This window comes from Diaporthe batatas (genome assembly GCF_019321695.1).
Source record: "Diaporthe batatas strain CRI 302-4 chromosome Unknown Contig00003, whole genome shotgun sequence".
Classification (NCBI taxonomy): Eukaryota; Fungi; Ascomycota; class Sordariomycetes; order Diaporthales; family Diaporthaceae; genus Diaporthe; species Diaporthe batatas.
In genome coordinates this window covers 1,850,436-1,865,932 of record NW_025408550.1, presented here as the reverse complement: position 1 = coordinate 1,865,932, position 15,497 = coordinate 1,850,436, and the positions used below count along the sequence as shown (strand labels likewise).

Below are 15,497 nucleotides of genomic sequence, written 5' to 3'. Positions count from 1 at the left end.
AATTTTATTTAAATAAATTTTTATTTATTAATTTTATAAATAAAATTATTTAAAATAATTATTTAATTTATTATATTATTAAATTAAAAATAATTTTTAAATAAAATAATTATATTTTATTATTATATATAATATTTAAATTTATAATTTTAATAATTTTATAAAAATAATTATTAATAATTAAATTTATAATTATATAAAATAAATTTTTATTTTAAAAATTAAAATTTATAAATTTAATTTAAAATAAATTAAAATTTATAAAAATTTTAAATTTAAATTTAAATTTTTTTAAATTTAATTTTTTATAAACTTTTTAAAACTTTTAAAAAAACTTAAATAAAATTAAAAATTATAATATTATAATATAATAAAATAATTAAATAAAAATTAATTAAAATTTTATAATTATAATTTTTAATTTTATATTTAAAAAAATTATAAAATTATTATAAAAGTTTTTATATAATAAATTTAATTAAATTAATTTTTAAAAATATATTATATTATATTTCTTAAAATTTTAATTATTTATTTTTATTTAATAATTAAATTTAAAAATATAAATAATTTATATATTTAAATAAAAGTTTTATTATATATATATATATATATTTAAATATAAAATTAAAAATTTATAAATATAATTTTTAATTGATTTTTATTTTAATTATTTTATTATATTATAATTTAATTTAATTTTTAATTTTATTTAAAAAATTAAAATTTATTTAAAAACTTTTAAATAAATTAAATTTAAATTAAAATTTATTTAAAAACTTTTAAATAAATTAAATTTAAATTAAAATTATAAATTTTAATTTTTTAAAAATATATTAACTATTTTAAATAATAATAACTTTTTTAAAATAAAATTTATTTTTATATAATTATAAATTTAATTATTAATAATTTTTTTATAATTTTTAAAATTATAAATTTAAATAATAAAATATAATTATTTTTAAAAATTATATTTTAATTTAATAATATAATAAATTAAATAATTATTTTTAAATAATTCTTTTATAATATAATAAAGTAAATAAATAAATATTTATTTAAATAAAATTAAAATTTTAAAAATAATAATTTTATTTTATTTATTTTAATTAATTTATTTAAATTATATAATAATTTTATATATAATATTTAATAATATTAAAATTAATTTATAATTTATAATAATTTTAATTTTTAATAAATTAATTTATATTAAAATTAATAATATTAATTTAAATTAATATAATTTAATATATTAATATAAAAAATATTTTTAATAATAAATAATATTATAAATATAATAAATTATAAAATTATTATAAAATATTTTATATAATAAATTTAATTAAATTAATTTTTAAAAATATATTATATTTTTTTAAAAACTTTAATTATTTATTTTTAATTTAATAATAAAATTAAAAATATAAATAATTTATAATTTATATATATATTATTTATATTTAAATTTAAATATTTAAAATAAATTAAATTTTTAATTAAAATTTTTAATATAATTTATTATATTTTTATTTTAATTATATTATTTAAATATTAATTATTTTATAAATAAAACTTTAAATTTAATATAAAATATTTTAAAATATTAAAAATATTTTTTTATTTAATAATATTTTTAATTATATTAAAATTATATTAATAAAATAAATATAATATATTTATTTTAATAATAATTATATAATAATTTTAATATTATATAATATTTTTATATTATTAATATAATTTTAATATTATAAAATATAAATAAATATAGTAATTTATTTCTTTAAATAAAGTTAGAATATTATATTAATAGATTAATATTAATAGATTTTTAGCCTTATAATTTCTATAATATTATTAGCTTTAATATGTTAGTTAGGGGGGGGGGCGGATGTGGGGGCTAGACTAGAGTTATAAAGAAGCACAAGCTGTGGGAGGGTTCTACTATTCGGCCTAATTCACAGGGGATGACAAATGAGCCAATAGATGACGGAAGGATTCGGACTTTTCTATCTTGTCCGATTGCCCTGACTGTCCGGTCAAGGTAACTCGTTACTTTGCTACCCAAGTATCTCTGAGGCTCCATTGGTTCTCCATTGGTTTATTCCCAGGCGCACGTCCTCACTTATTGATGGGCCCGGGCAATCAGACTTCAAGGTTTACAGAATCCCATGACCATTTTGGGCCATACTAGTATTCGTAGTATAATTTTCCACTCACCATGCCTCCGATTGCAGGCCAGTCAGTCCCTACTCATCATTGGCGGCTCCTCCGGCATCAAGATGGGGCCTAGTACGCTGAGAATCACAATGCTGCGGATATGGACGCCCATGTTTGTCCCCTTCAGGCTATAGATGCTCATACAACACCTCGGTGTCGGCAATTCCTGCCCAAATCCAACAAAGTAGGAAGATCCCCAACATCTTTCTCTCCCCCATCAGGGTCATAGCCCAGACAAATATCCCAGCTCCGAGGTTTCTTCCGGTGGCGACGGGCATAAGCACTCACGCCTCTGGAGAAGCAGACGCTAGGCCGTAAATATCCGCCACTTCGCGACAATTTCAATCAAAGAGGTTCATTTTTTTGTATGAGTGTAACGTGGTGAGATACTTAAGTTTGAGAATATCTATGAAAGTCCCAAGAATACCGGAGTATATCAACAGTGAGCCAACGATCATGCAGGTGCCGTCCAGCAGTTGAGGGAAGTAGGTTGTCAAATTCTCCAGAGCAATGACATCTGCAGGTGCATCAAAATCACCTTGATAGAAAAGAAGAAGATAGATACTACATATATCAATTGAGATTTAGATGCGCCCGGGGGCATTTGACTAGATGTATCTTGCTCCGAGATCCGGGCTGTCTCGGGTTAGGCGCAGTCAGTCAACTCAGTGCTTTTCAAAACCCCCAGTGATGCAACGCAAGATGTACACTGTTGATCACTATTGCAAGCTCCGCAGTACTGGATCTTGCAACAAGACTTGCGTGTCCGTAAAGTAGCTTGTGTCATAGACCCATTGGAGCTTTGAAAAATGGGGCAGGACTCGGAGTATTTGGTGACCCAGCACGATCCCGCCCGGGACCGGCGAACAGCAAAGGAGGCGGGCAAGTTGTTACGCGCTCGAAGCACGAGGCAGAGCGTAGACAGCACGGCACACTGCTCTCGTGCCAGAGCCAGACGCTCCGGGGCTGGCTGGTTCCTTGTCCACCCCGAGAGAAGAGACAATTCGTACCTCAGAACCGCCGTGTCTGTGCAGGAAACCCAAGCCACCCGCTCGCTCACTTCAGCCCCATGACCATCAGGAACATCTCCCGGTGCTCGGCCCCGGAGATCCCCCGCGCCATCTCGCCCAGGCTCTCGACCTCGCGGGTGCCCGTGCCGTGCTCAAACGCCCAGGCAGCAGCGCCAGCGCCAGCGCCCTCGCCAGCGCCCTTTCCACCCTCCCCCTCGTCGCTGCTGTCATACCGCACCTGGAACGCCTGCCACCTCTGCGCCCTCAGCTCGCCCACGTGGCCGTCGACGGCGTCCCGCGGGCCGGAGAAGACCATGGCGCCCGGGTGCCCGGGCCTCGTCAGCCCGGAGACGCCGGCCGCCGGGCCCAGCGCGAGCTTGCGCTTGTTTGTGTTTAGGAGGTGGTGCAGCCAGATGACCACCGTCTTGCGGGGCTGGGGCTGGGGCTGGGGCTGCTCCCTACTGCTACTGCTGCTGCTGTGTTCCAGTTCCGCCCGCGGGGCCGCTGGGCCGTCTGGACCGCTCCCCGCCGAGTCGTTGATCAAATCCTGGAAGGCGAGGAGGTACGCATCCAGCACCTCCTCGCCCTCGCCCTCGCCCACGCCAAGTCCCCTGAACGCAGCCGACACCTGCGCCCGGGCGTCCTGGCCCCTAGCGTCCCTTGCTGTGATGAGGTCCGGCGGGCCACTGGCTGGGTAGGTATCTGGCAGCCTGAGGACGAGAACTCCCTTGCCAGCAACAGGACCATCGCCTTCGCCGGGGGCGGGTGGTGTGTACTTTAGCTCGCGGCCCTTGGGGTCGAAGGCGATGCTCTCCGGGTACATGGCCTCGAGGAGCGCTAGCTCGTTGCCCAGGCGCTCCTCTGCCTCTTCTGCTAGTGTGGGCATTTCACTCCCATAGGTCTCTGGTCTGGTGTAAGAGAGGCCCTCGCGCTGTGGTTCAAAAGGGGTGGGGAGGCCGGATGGTAATCCGTTGTTTGGTGCTGAGGGTAAAGGGAGGTAGGTTATGATGTAATTCGCGGTGCTGCTATTAGCCAATATTTGAGGTCTTCTGCCCAGTGGACCAACCCTCAGCCGTGGTACATGTACCTTTAACATGCATCTCGTCTTCGACTCTGACTTTCATCGTGCTTTTCTAGAAGTTGGGCACTTTTTCATCGCAGCATTTCCACTGTCGTTGACTCGAAGTGCTCGTTGTAGTCAAGTCCAGAAGAGAGCCATTATGTCATCACCGCGCCCAGAATGTAGTATTCCCACACCAGACGGCGCGGAATATTTCCGGAGGAGTACTACCAGTTGACATCTACAACACATCACAAGAACTTCAGTCTGCATTGTCTCAGAATAGTGACTCGTACATACAGGACAAGGCCAGATCATCAGGGGGAAAGGCGTGGGGTGGGGGTCGAGCACGGTAGTGGCTGACACGAAATAAGCTCCCGAGACGTTTGAGTGCCATTTTGACCTCGCGGGGTGTTCTGTCCTAGTCACTCGCATATGCGTCTATCTGATATCCTCCGCTAATGATGCATCCGGAGCCAGCAGTAAGTATCCAGCAAGAAAGAGTGCGCCGCTCCCAAGACTCCAATATTCCAAGTGTAAGTAACTTCAACCCCCCCATTCATGTAATCATTTCGTCACTCATGCGTATATGTGTATATGTGTCTTCCATCCATGCAAATTGCCTCGCAAATGCGCTGTGTGCTGTGCCAACGGTCGTGAGTGTAATTACGCTCTCATCTAGGCTCACCACGTTTCGGGCCCAAAGCGACCACCCTCGGGGACGGTGTTGTAAGAGCAGGCCTGCCAGTCGCAGCCTTGCTTGTACACCTCCGTGCCCCACCAACTGAAGTTCTTGGTCCAGCCAGGGTAGATAAGGCCAAAGAAGACCACGACGATGCCAAACGCGAGCCCAGAGTCCAGGGCTGCACTCAACGTCATTGTGTATTTGGCCCACCACGCCTGTGCCCTATTCTTGATCAGGTAGTTGAAGAAGTAGCAGACAACGGCCCAGACCGAGAAGTTGAGGCCAGTCGCAGGCGGTATCCAGCTCAAAGAACCAAACAGTACCGGGAGGTTGATCTTGCGAACGATGCTCTTCTTTTTGTTTCGGCTGTAGAAATACAGTGGGATCGGTGCGACCGCCCCCAGCAGGAAACACCAGACCAGCGGTCGGTAGGTCGCGTTGGGCCCGAAGAACTCGGCAGGTCCGACAACACCCCAGAGAATGGAACCGTTGAAATGAACTCTGGCAAGTGGACACGTGAAGCCGTTGATCGCCTCGGGAGTGCAGATGCCAGGAACATTGACAAACATCCAGTTCAACACCCCAATCTGCGTCAGAGACGAGATAATCGTCGCCACCATCTGGACCCAGAATAAGGTCCTGGGCGGGATCTTCATGTAGTGGCCGAGTTTGAGATCAGCCGCAAACTTGATACCCTGAGAGGACGAGATGTAGCCGTAGGTGACGAAAACCATGTTGGCAACCGGGCGACCCGGGAAAACAGCCCCGCAGACCAGTTGGCAAATCAGGTAAATACTGCTGTGCTGGTTGGTGACCGCCATGATGATGCCGATGGGGATAAAGAGAATGGTGCAAATCCCCAGCGCAAGCAGAAGCCCGTACCAAGGGAGATGGATTGGGTAGTACTCGACGACAAATATGCCCACCACCAGCATCGTAGCGAAAGTGATCAGATACCATGTGATCGGGGCATCCTTGTACCGCTTCATCAACCGATTGTGGACATCCTCCCGGTTCATCAAGCCCTCCAGGCCAGAATTTGAGTTCGACATGGACATGCTTCTGCGTTGTCGCACGCCGTTCTCATTCGGCCTTCGGCCCGCTGAATCTCCTGGTTCGTTCGCAAGTGGCTGATACGCAGCCTTTGATTCGTCCTTCGCCTCCTTCAGGGACCTGGTCCACTGTGTCCAAATGTCGTGCCCATGCCAGCAAGCCGTGTGAGTGAGCAATGCTGCCAGCCCAGCAAACTGAACACCGTAGCTCAGGACATATGTGATGGGGAGGAAGACTCGGCTGTAGTTCTGGTATGCCTCCTTGTCAAACAGAAAATCTTTTGTTAGAATTTTGCTGACGTCGTAGACCTTGCCGGTATTGTCGAACACGGCTGCCGAAAGAATAGGCATGTACGAAGAGTACAGCCAGTTGCTGTAGTATGCAATGGGTGCGATGATCCACATGACAAGGACCAGTCCACCGACGACGTTCATGGCAGCCCAGAAGGGCGTGAGCAAAGGGCTCCCGATATAGGCTATCTGAGCCCAGTCGAACGTGACAGGGAACAGCCCGAGGCCGGACGTGACACCAAAGAGGTTGGCTACCACGACATTCTTCGGCGCGAACCATGTGAGAACGTTGAAGTAGCTCAAGCACGGCATCAACAGACCCGGGAAGAAGTAGAAGAGGAATGACACGGTCCAGACGACGTAGAAGAAGTTCCACCGGCTTATGCGCCATCCGTCTGCCGGTTTGTTCTCCTCCTTGTGAAGGGTCGTGAACATGGCGGCCGACATGAGCGTGCTCGGCCAGATCATGCCGCTAGGTCGAACCAAGAAGCGCCTCGTCAAGCCAGCGAACGCGTAGCCCAGGATTTGGGTCGACAGGGTCAGGAGTAGCTGGTAGACGATGCTGGCATCCTGTTTGTAAAACTGCGTTTGCTCGACAATATCATCGGTGGCGAAGGCAAAGCCGAAAGAGACGTTGCTGCTAACATAGACACAGGCATGCTCCTTCTCGTTCCACCGGCCTTGCGCCAGCCACAGTCGTAGACGGCCAAGTCTTGTTCGCGGGGTTGAGTTGAGGACAGGGTCGTCCTCATTCAAGGGCACGGTCGAGGATCCGGCGCCACCAGACAGATTACCGTCGATGAACTCCTCGGGAGGATCGTCGCGACGCTTCAGAGTCAAGTCCCAAAGCAGGCCGAGAGGATGAACAAGTAACAACGCTATGACAGGCGTAATGGAAACACTGGGGTATCTCAAAGAAAAGAACAAGTTGGTCGAAGATCCAAGAATTGAAAACAGAACGCTGAGAGTCCACATGCGAGGTGTTGATATCGACAGGGTCGTGTTGTCGTAGGGAGCCACTGAAGCGCGGACTTGTGGGTAGGGCGAGTTGTCGGGAGGGTCCTCGTCGTCGTCCGGTGGTATTGAAACGCCAACACTGTCGTCGTCCTCATCTTCTGACCCGGAATTCTTTGGGTCGGCGAGCACGTCGCTTGCCAAGGACGACTCGGTCACCGCATATCGGCCCTCTATCCCGCCGACTACTGTGGAGCTGGCCAGCTCTTCTGACGAGCGCGAGAGGCGGCCCCGTGACACGGATTTCCTCAGCGACGAGTGGGACTTGGCTGGTCTTGTAGTACGCGTATCACCACCGCGGCTGTCCCCGTCGCTGGAGCCCTCGCCTGCGTCATTGCTGGCCTCGGAGGCGGCCGGGACGTCACCCGCGGAGCCGAGCGGCACGGCACCGTAGGATGGCGAGCGGAAGCCTGGCGAGGAGCGCAGGAAGGGCGGGGCCTTGTTTAGGAGTTGCATGGGGAGCTGGTCGGAAGGTCGAGCGGCGGCGACATTCGAGCTCTCGTTGTCAGTGTCTCCTCCAGAATGAGCAGAGTGGGTGTCGGTGTCTGTGCCATTTGAGAGGTCGCAAGAGGCATCCGGGGAGGCAGGAGCGGAGGATGGGTCGGTTTTGAGGATGGAAGAAGGGTGGGATGGTGGGTCGGAAACGGCAGGCAGCGGATTGTCCCGCAGCTGTGACAGAGCAGGCGTGGGAGTGGGACGGTGACTTGACGACCCCGGCAGAGGGCGCAAAGGGATTGGGATGGAGTGCAGCTGATGAGGCTGGATCTGACCGGCAGCAGCGGTGGCACGGGGGTCTGAGTCTGAACCCAAGTCAAACCCAGGGGTACCCTCCGTGTGCGTGCCGCCTTGATGCGTCATATGCGACGAAAGGCAAGGCGAACGAACAGGAAGAACTAGCAGTACTGTGCAGAGATCTTATCTGATCCGCCGATAGGGGAGGGGGCAAGCAAGTGCAAGTGCATGCAGCGCGCAGGACGATATGCGGCCGCTGGGAGGGGGGGTGTACCTGCAGTCTGCAGCCACAGTCGGTGGAGCTGATGGGTACCGCGCGTGGTAGGAAAGTCTTGATTGTCGACACGAGGCCGAGGGGCGCTTAGCGCAAGTATTGGCAGCCGACGGACGCGATGAAACGTAACGTAATGGCATGGGCCTGGACGAGAGACGAGGCGTGGGATGTGCACCAGCTGACAGGGTACTGCGGCAGCAGGGGCAGTAGCGAGCAGGCGAGGCAGCAGGATTGCAGCTGTCTGATGACTTTCTGACACGGAAATTGCAAGACTGGCCGATGGTGGCAGGCAGGCAGGCAGGTGGTAAGACTAGCAGTGCTGCTAGGCCGGGATTGACATGCACGACCGTGTATGCGGTCGTCCGAAAGTGACCGATAGAGAGCGACAAGAGGCGACTAATAATTCGTGGCAGCCCAGCCAGCCACCTGGGAGAAGATACAGCTGGAGCCCAAGATGGGGCGATAGACGAGATGCCCGCCTCGCGTTCAGCACTGTGTGACGATGACAAGGCTGGGTGTGGCTGCTGTAGACCTGCTCCGTACAAGCTGTACCAGGGCTGACAGGTCGGCCTTGGATGCGAGGAAGTCGAAGCCAGCAAGTCAGTTGACACGACAGCAACAGCACATGCTAATTCTTAACCGTCTGAACCTTGTTACCTACCGTCAGTTGCTGGCGGATGTGGCGGGTGTGCTTGTAAAAAGAGAACCCTGCCACCTCGTCTCCCGTCAGCCCTCCCAGCCCGTCTCTGGCATGCAACCTTGTTGATGTGATTGATAAGATAACTCAGCTCTCCCTCCCACTCCATCGCATCATTGTGCCGAGGAAAGGGCACTCCCGTCATCCGACGTCCGATGGTCGCAGTCCTTTTTTGCCGTCGTCTCATTTCAATCCAAACACCCACTTACACGGTACATGCTTCGGCAAATATGTGTGATAGATACATCCACTAGCCAGGTGTAAGTGCTTGCATCGTGCGAATAGCCATAGTCGCCTAGGTATCTATCTTCACATATCCGAGCAGACCCCCACGACAGGGAAATCCACGTTGCGGGTACCGGCCTCAGAAAACGAAATCTCTTCCCGCTGAGTCACTCACTCACTCGCTCTGCTTCTTACTCAACCGCACTCGGTTAGATACACAGGACAGCAGTGCATCAGGAACAAGGTGTGGCTTGTCGCCAACTTGCAGCCAACCTCCAATATCCACAACGAACGGGCAGGGGGACGAGGCGAACTACCAAGCTGCGACTTGTTTCCCGCCCCTCCCACCTTTGCAGGAACCTGATCTACAGTACACCAACTGCGACTTCGGAAGGAAGCCAGCCACACCACAACACACCAACCTTCTCTTCCCACAGCATTGCACCAATGAGTGGGAAACCCAAAGCCGTAGAAATGAACGCCGCCCTGTTCACTGCCAAACAGCAGCTGCGCTCTGCCATGAAGCAGAAGCTGGCTGCTCTCCCGATGGAGGCCGTCAACGAGCAGAGTACGTCTGGTTCTACGTGGCCTGGGAGGCCATTGGCGACGTGCATGAATATTTCAAGTGCTGAGTAGGAAATAGGCCATGTCATTCACACCAAATTGCTCGCCTTCGAGCCTTACCTTGGTGCAAAGCGTATTAGTGTCTTCCTTTCGATGCCTTCCGCAGAGGTCCAGACCGATGCTATCGTCCAGCACGCTCTGGCCCTGGGGAAGCAGGTATTTGTTCCTTATCTGCACAAGTCCCCTTTGCCTACAGCAGGCAGCACCACACCGACGAGGGTGATGGACATGGTCCGGCTCGACAGTCTCCAGGATTACCAGTCTCTCAAGCGTGACAAATGGGGCATTCCAAGCATAGACCCTGCCACAGTCCATTCGCGGCAGAGGATATTGGGTGGTTCCGATGCACATCACTCAGACGAAGCTACTCTGGACCTGATCCTCATGCCCGGGGTCGCCTTCGACGTGGCCCCCGGGTCCAAGGACGTCAGACGGCTCGGGCACGGCAGGGGCTTCTATGACTTCTTCCTCGAACGGTATGCGGAGAAACTGCAGGCGTTGAACCAACAAGGACCTTCTGTATTGCTCTATGGCCTGGGCCTCAAGGAGCAGTTCCTGTCCTCTGCGACGGACGAGGTTCCTGTCGGGCCGTATGATCAGCCTCTGCACGGGCTGATCTTGGGAAATGGAGACATCAAGACAGCCGTACCGGTCCTTTCCTGAACTCCAACCAGTATGCTCCGCTCCCTGGCGTCGGCTCCCAATCCTTAGGCTATTCGGGATGAAAAATCTCGACTGTGCGATTGTCCGCACGGATATCTCGTCGCTCAATATTGTACCATTCACTTTACCCCGACAAGCTCTGGATCAGAGACACGTTATCACCTTTCAACAGGATTTGACCTGTGGCAGGGTTAGCTCAAATCAAACCAACTGTACCAGGCAGCAGGAACAGCTGCATACCCAGGTTCTTCCTCTCCTCCTTATCATTCGTCTTCGTGATTTGCTTGACCTCAACTGCGTCGTCGATCACCAGGTTCATGAACTCGTCGAATCCTCGGATCTTGCCTTCTATGCGGATGGCGAGCTGTGGCAACAATGAATCAATTAGCATGATACCTAAAAGTCTGGGCAGTGGTTGGGTAGCAGAATCCTCCAGGATGACCAGGATCAGACATACCTGCTCATACAGCCATATCTGAACAACTGAGTGCTGCTGGAGAAGCTTGAAAATGAAGTTGATGGGCGGGAGCAGCACTCGGCGACCGCCTCCACCTGCTCTTCCGCCTCCGCGTCCCGTCATGGTTGTGGATTTGCTTGTTCGAGGTCGGTGTGAATGAGACTCGGGTGTTCGACGGCAGGTCGTTCGGTTTCGAGAGCCAGATGTCGATGGCTGGGGAGCTGTCGCGTGGAGTTGGTTACCTAGGTTGTGTTGCGCGCAGCCTGTCGCGAAGTTCAGAGCTGGGCGACCGGGATGCCTGCCGCCTAACGGAAAGTGGCGCTAAAATTATTGCTGGCCCAAACACAGGCCGCCAGAGGTCGCGAAAGCTGGCCAGAGGTCCAAGGCTGGGATGGCCCCTGCTGTCATCCGCCGCCCAGATATAGCGTACGGTGGTGTGTACATGCAGCTGCAAGCAGAGAGGACCAAGGCGACAATCTGACGTTGAATTTCGGAGGGGCACGCCGCCGCCGCCTTCTTCTGGACATTTGCTACCAAAGACAACCACAACCCAACCCCACGACAGCAAACCTGCACTGCCTGGTCTTCTGCCTCGCGCCTGCAAGTGATCCAATCTTTTTGTCGTCCGTTGTTCCTCACCTGCCGCCCTCTTTTTCCCTCAACTCCGACGCCCCCTCAAGGAGACTGCTGGCGCCCCTCCCATTGCAAGCAGCGTAGCTGCTCTAGTCGCAACCCACCCACCTGCACAGCCATCCAAGCCGACTATTCCCCCTCTTGCTGCCACCGTGTATCAGACACCATGGCTGCCAACGGTTCGGCCGACTCGTTCGCCCCAGACACGATTCTGGCGGCCATGACGACCATGCGTGGCGGAGAGCCGGAGAAGAAGAAGGTTGCGATGGACTACCTGACCAAGTTCCAAAAATCGGTAGGGACGGCCTTGCGCAACATGTCACACGCGGCCCACCGCGACCACATTGCGCGTCGCTAACATGCCTTGTAGAAAGATGCCTGGACAACCACCCTCACGATCCTCCAGTCCAGCACCGAGGCCGAGGCCATGCTGTTCGCGGCGACAACGCTGAAGGGAAAGGTATTACCCGACCGGGCGATGCAGCACCCCGCCGATCTCGACTGACATGCCTTCGGTAGATTACCTACGATCTTCTTACACAAGTGCCCGAGAGCGACCTGCCTGCCCTTCGCGACCAGATCCTCCTCCTCCTCAAGAAGTTTGCCGCCGGGCCCAAACCAGTCCGGGTGCAACTCTGCGTCTGCTTAGCAATACTGGCGATACAGCTGCGGTCCTGGAAGGATGTCCTGCCCACTGTTGTATCCGCCCTTGGAAGCGATGCTCAGAGTGCTGGAGCCATCCTCGACTTTCTCCGAGTTCTCCCAGAAGAGGTGACCGAAGGCCGTAAAATTAACCTCTCTGTACGTGGATCGCCATACGACGACCCGATCACCCATTCCGACACCACTGTGGTATTCTGAAGGACGGTACAGTCTCTAATCAACCTGGATTGCTAGGAAGATGAGCTCATTGAGAGAACCACTGAGCTCTTGGCCGACAACGCGGAGCAAGTCATCAACATATTCATCAATTACGCCCAGTCATCAGGTGAGTCACTGCAACTGAAACCCCGTGTTGCTGGTGTCATTGCTGATTCTCCGCAGCCGACGCTGCTCACAACCCCCAGCTGATGGAATGCATAACCTCGTGGCTGCGTGAGATCCCTATCGACACCATCGGGAAGTCTTCGCTCCTCAACATTGTGATCAGCGCTTTGGACAATGACAACTGCTTGGAATCCGCCGCCGAGTGCCTCGCTGCTATCTGCCGAGAAACCAGGGACGTGGACGACAACTTGGAGATGATCCAGATCCTCCTGCCCAGGATCATCGCATTGCGGCCGAAGATGCAGAAGGCGGCTGAGGAAGAGGACACTGAGGCGTTCAAAGCCCTGACACGCATCTTTGCTGAAGCTGGGGACTCATGGGTGGTCATCATCGCTCGTGAGCCAACGCATTTCCGACCTCTTGTCGACATCATCTTGGAATGCGCCGGCAGGGACAAGGACCGAGATGTGATCGAGCATACCTTCAACTTTTGGTACGAGCTGAAGCAAATGATCGTCATGGAGCGGTACGTTGAGGCCAGGATGCACCTCTACGATGTCTACGCTCAGTTGGTGGTTGTTCTTTTAAAGCATCTGGAATATCCCGAATCCGACACTGGAAACGAGCTCGACCTTTTCGACGGTGACCGCGAGCAGGAGGAGAAGTTCCGAGAATTCCGTCATCATATGGGAGACACACTCAAGGACTGCTGTCAGGTATTGGGCGTGGCGGATTGCTTGACCAAGGTTCTCGACGCCATCAAGCTGTGGATGCAGAAGTATGCAAGTGGCGCAACTGCAACATCAGTGCCACATTGGCAAGAACTCGAGGCTCCCGTGTTCGCTATGCGCGCATTGGGACGGATGGTTGAGAAGGACGAGAGTACTGTCTTGCCACAACTGATGCCACTGCTGGTGCAGATGCCAAGCCATGAGAAGTTGCGTTTCGCTACCATCATGGTCTTTGGGCGCTACACTGAGTGGACCGCACACCACCCCGAGTTCCTGCAACCACAGTTCAACTACATCATCACCTCATTCGAGGCAGACTCCAGGGATGTTGTCCGCGCTGCCGCTCAGGCCATCAAGTTCTTCTGTCAGGATTGCAAGAGCCTGCTGAGTGATCAGGTCGTTCAGATGCAATCATTCTACGACCAGATTCTTGACAAGCTCCCAGTGATGAGTCAAGAAGAGGTAACCGAAGGAGTCGCCAGTGTTGTCGGCGTTCAGAAGAATGAAGAGGTCTACAGGCTTCTGAAGTTGTACTGCGACCCGCTGGTGAACCGACTGATGGTGAAAGCCAACCATGCCTCGGATGAAGCAGGCAAATTGGCAATAGCTGGTAAGTTCACTCAGACCCCCCAAATCAGACGTGATGCTGACTACCTCTCAGACCACGTGCAACTCCTCACACTTTTCGTCCAAAATGTCATTCCCGTTGTGGAATTCGGACAGGAGGATCCTGCTGTCAAGTACTGGCAGGAGGTCTTCCCTATTCTGTCTACCGTTCTGGACAACTTCTCCGACTTCTCCCCCATCTGTGAAAGAATTTGCAGGTGTTGGCGCAACATGGTCATCTCGTATCGCACAGGGATTACACCTCTGCTGCCGCAGTTGGCCAATAAGCTTGCCGAGGGCTTTGTGAAGACCAAGCAAGGTGCTTTCCTGTGGGCAACAGGTGCCATCCTCCGAGAATTCTCTGAGGATCGCGAGCACGTGGACGACGCCATTACCGAAAACATCTACCAATTTTTCGAGTCCCAGGCGACGAGCGTACTCAGGGTCATGAGTGACATCCCCCCGGCGGAGTTGCCCGATATCATCGAGGACTTCTTCCGTTTGCTGACTGATGCGTTGCTCTACTACCCTCATAAGCTGCTGTTTTCGCAACTCCTCGCCCCCATCTTCCAAGCCGCCGTCTCTTCCCTGGCACTGGAGCAGCGTGACCCACTCTCAGCGACATTACACTTCCTACGGGACCTGCTCACTTACGGTGGGAGCAACCCCGCATCTACCATGCAGCTCGGGCCTGCCTCTGACCAGATGCAAGCCACCGTCAAACAACTCCTCGTGGCGCACGGTGAGCCGCTGGTCAAGGCGATCCTGGCAGGCATGATGATCACGTTCCCGCGGGACTGCTTCGCCGACGGCAGCGGTGTGCTCCTCGAGCTATTCGGGCTGCTGCCCTCCGAGACTACCGTGTGGGTGGAGCGGACGATCAAGATGCTGCCCGACGGCACAGTCAGCCCGGTCGAGGCGAACAGGCTGATCACCAAGATCAAGGAGAGGCTGTCAGCGAACGATGCCGGCGGACTGAGGCAGGTAAGAGTGCTACTGCAGGATTTCACTAACACGTACCGAAGGCGGTACGTAGCCCCGCGCGACGGGCTGGGGCAGCTGGAGGGCGCTCGCTTCCATTATGAGGGATAGTTTCTCGATCACGCGGGAGGACTTTTGTAATGCAGAGGGAGGCGAATTATCGAAGAAAGAGTATCAATAGAACTAGTTGGCGGTAGTTTAGCCTGGGCATCGATATCTCGAGAAGGGCAACGTGGCAGGCGGGGGATATGATCCCTCATGTCAACTTGGGAATGGAAGACAATCGAAGGCTACATTGCGTCAAGATGCGCCAACGAACGGCGGATGAAGTCGCCATGCAATCGACTCGTAGTCTGGGGCGAGGGTAGCGGAGGCTGAGAGGGGCACGCACACACATGCCGGAACCATGAGCTGGTGATATGGACGAATCGTGACCCGCCGGGCGAAATGTCACCATACCCCGGGGCAAGCCCATGGAGCAACACAGAGAGAGGGAGGCACGACGATAAAACAGGGGAGGGAAATGGGGACATGGGGGCGCGGATGGTG

The 15,497-nt window shown here is 49.6% G+C and overlaps 5 protein-coding genes across 5 annotated transcripts; 2 read left to right on the top strand and 3 right to left on the bottom strand.

Moving 5' to 3' along the window:
- Positions 1-2,784: 2,784 nt before the first annotated feature.
- Positions 2,785-4,346, bottom strand: KVR01_002068 (uncharacterized protein). Its single transcript, XM_044783727.1, has one exon. It carries the CDS (start codon positions 4,330-4,332, stop codon positions 3,283-3,285), a length of 1,050 nt encoding a protein of 349 aa, XP_044647083.1. The 5' UTR covers positions 4,333-4,346; the 3' UTR covers positions 2,785-3,282.
- A 324-nt stretch (positions 4,347-4,670) lies between these two features.
- On the bottom strand, positions 4,671-8,196 carry KVR01_003424 (uncharacterized protein; the record flags this gene model as incomplete). The annotated part of the gene is made up of 1 exon (XM_044792322.1): positions 4,671-8,196. The coding sequence occupies one exon, from the start codon at positions 8,194-8,196 to the stop codon at positions 4,981-4,983; it is 3,216 nt and encodes a 1,071-aa protein (XP_044648439.1). The 3' UTR covers positions 4,671-4,980.
- Positions 8,197-9,713: 1,517 nt separating this feature from the next.
- KVR01_003931 (5-formyltetrahydrofolate cyclo-ligase) lies at positions 9,714-10,615 on the top strand (the record flags this gene model as incomplete). The annotated part of the gene is made up of 3 exons (XM_044793358.1): positions 9,714-9,834; positions 9,910-10,480; positions 10,534-10,615. The coding sequence occupies 3 exons, from the start codon at positions 9,714-9,716 to the stop codon at positions 10,613-10,615; spliced, it is 774 nt and encodes a 257-aa protein (XP_044648946.1).
- Positions 10,616-10,677: 62 nt separating this feature from the next.
- On the bottom strand, positions 10,678-11,133 carry KVR01_002377 (mRNA splicing protein SME1; the record flags this gene model as incomplete). The annotated part of the gene is made up of 3 exons (XM_044782568.1): positions 10,678-10,733; positions 10,794-10,917; positions 11,011-11,133. 3 exons carry the CDS (start codon positions 11,131-11,133, stop codon positions 10,678-10,680), a joined length of 303 nt encoding a protein of 100 aa, XP_044647392.1.
- A 275-nt stretch (positions 11,134-11,408) lies between these two features.
- KVR01_002194 (uncharacterized protein) lies at positions 11,409-15,464 on the top strand. The gene is made up of 6 exons (XM_044781616.1): positions 11,409-11,938; positions 12,014-12,103; positions 12,163-12,444; positions 12,541-12,631; positions 12,688-13,971; positions 14,023-15,464. The coding sequence occupies exons 1-6, from the start codon at positions 11,810-11,812 to the stop codon at positions 15,057-15,059; spliced, it is 2,913 nt and encodes a 970-aa protein (XP_044647209.1). The 5' UTR covers positions 11,409-11,809; the 3' UTR covers positions 15,060-15,464.
- Positions 15,465-15,497: the final 33 nt, after the last annotated feature.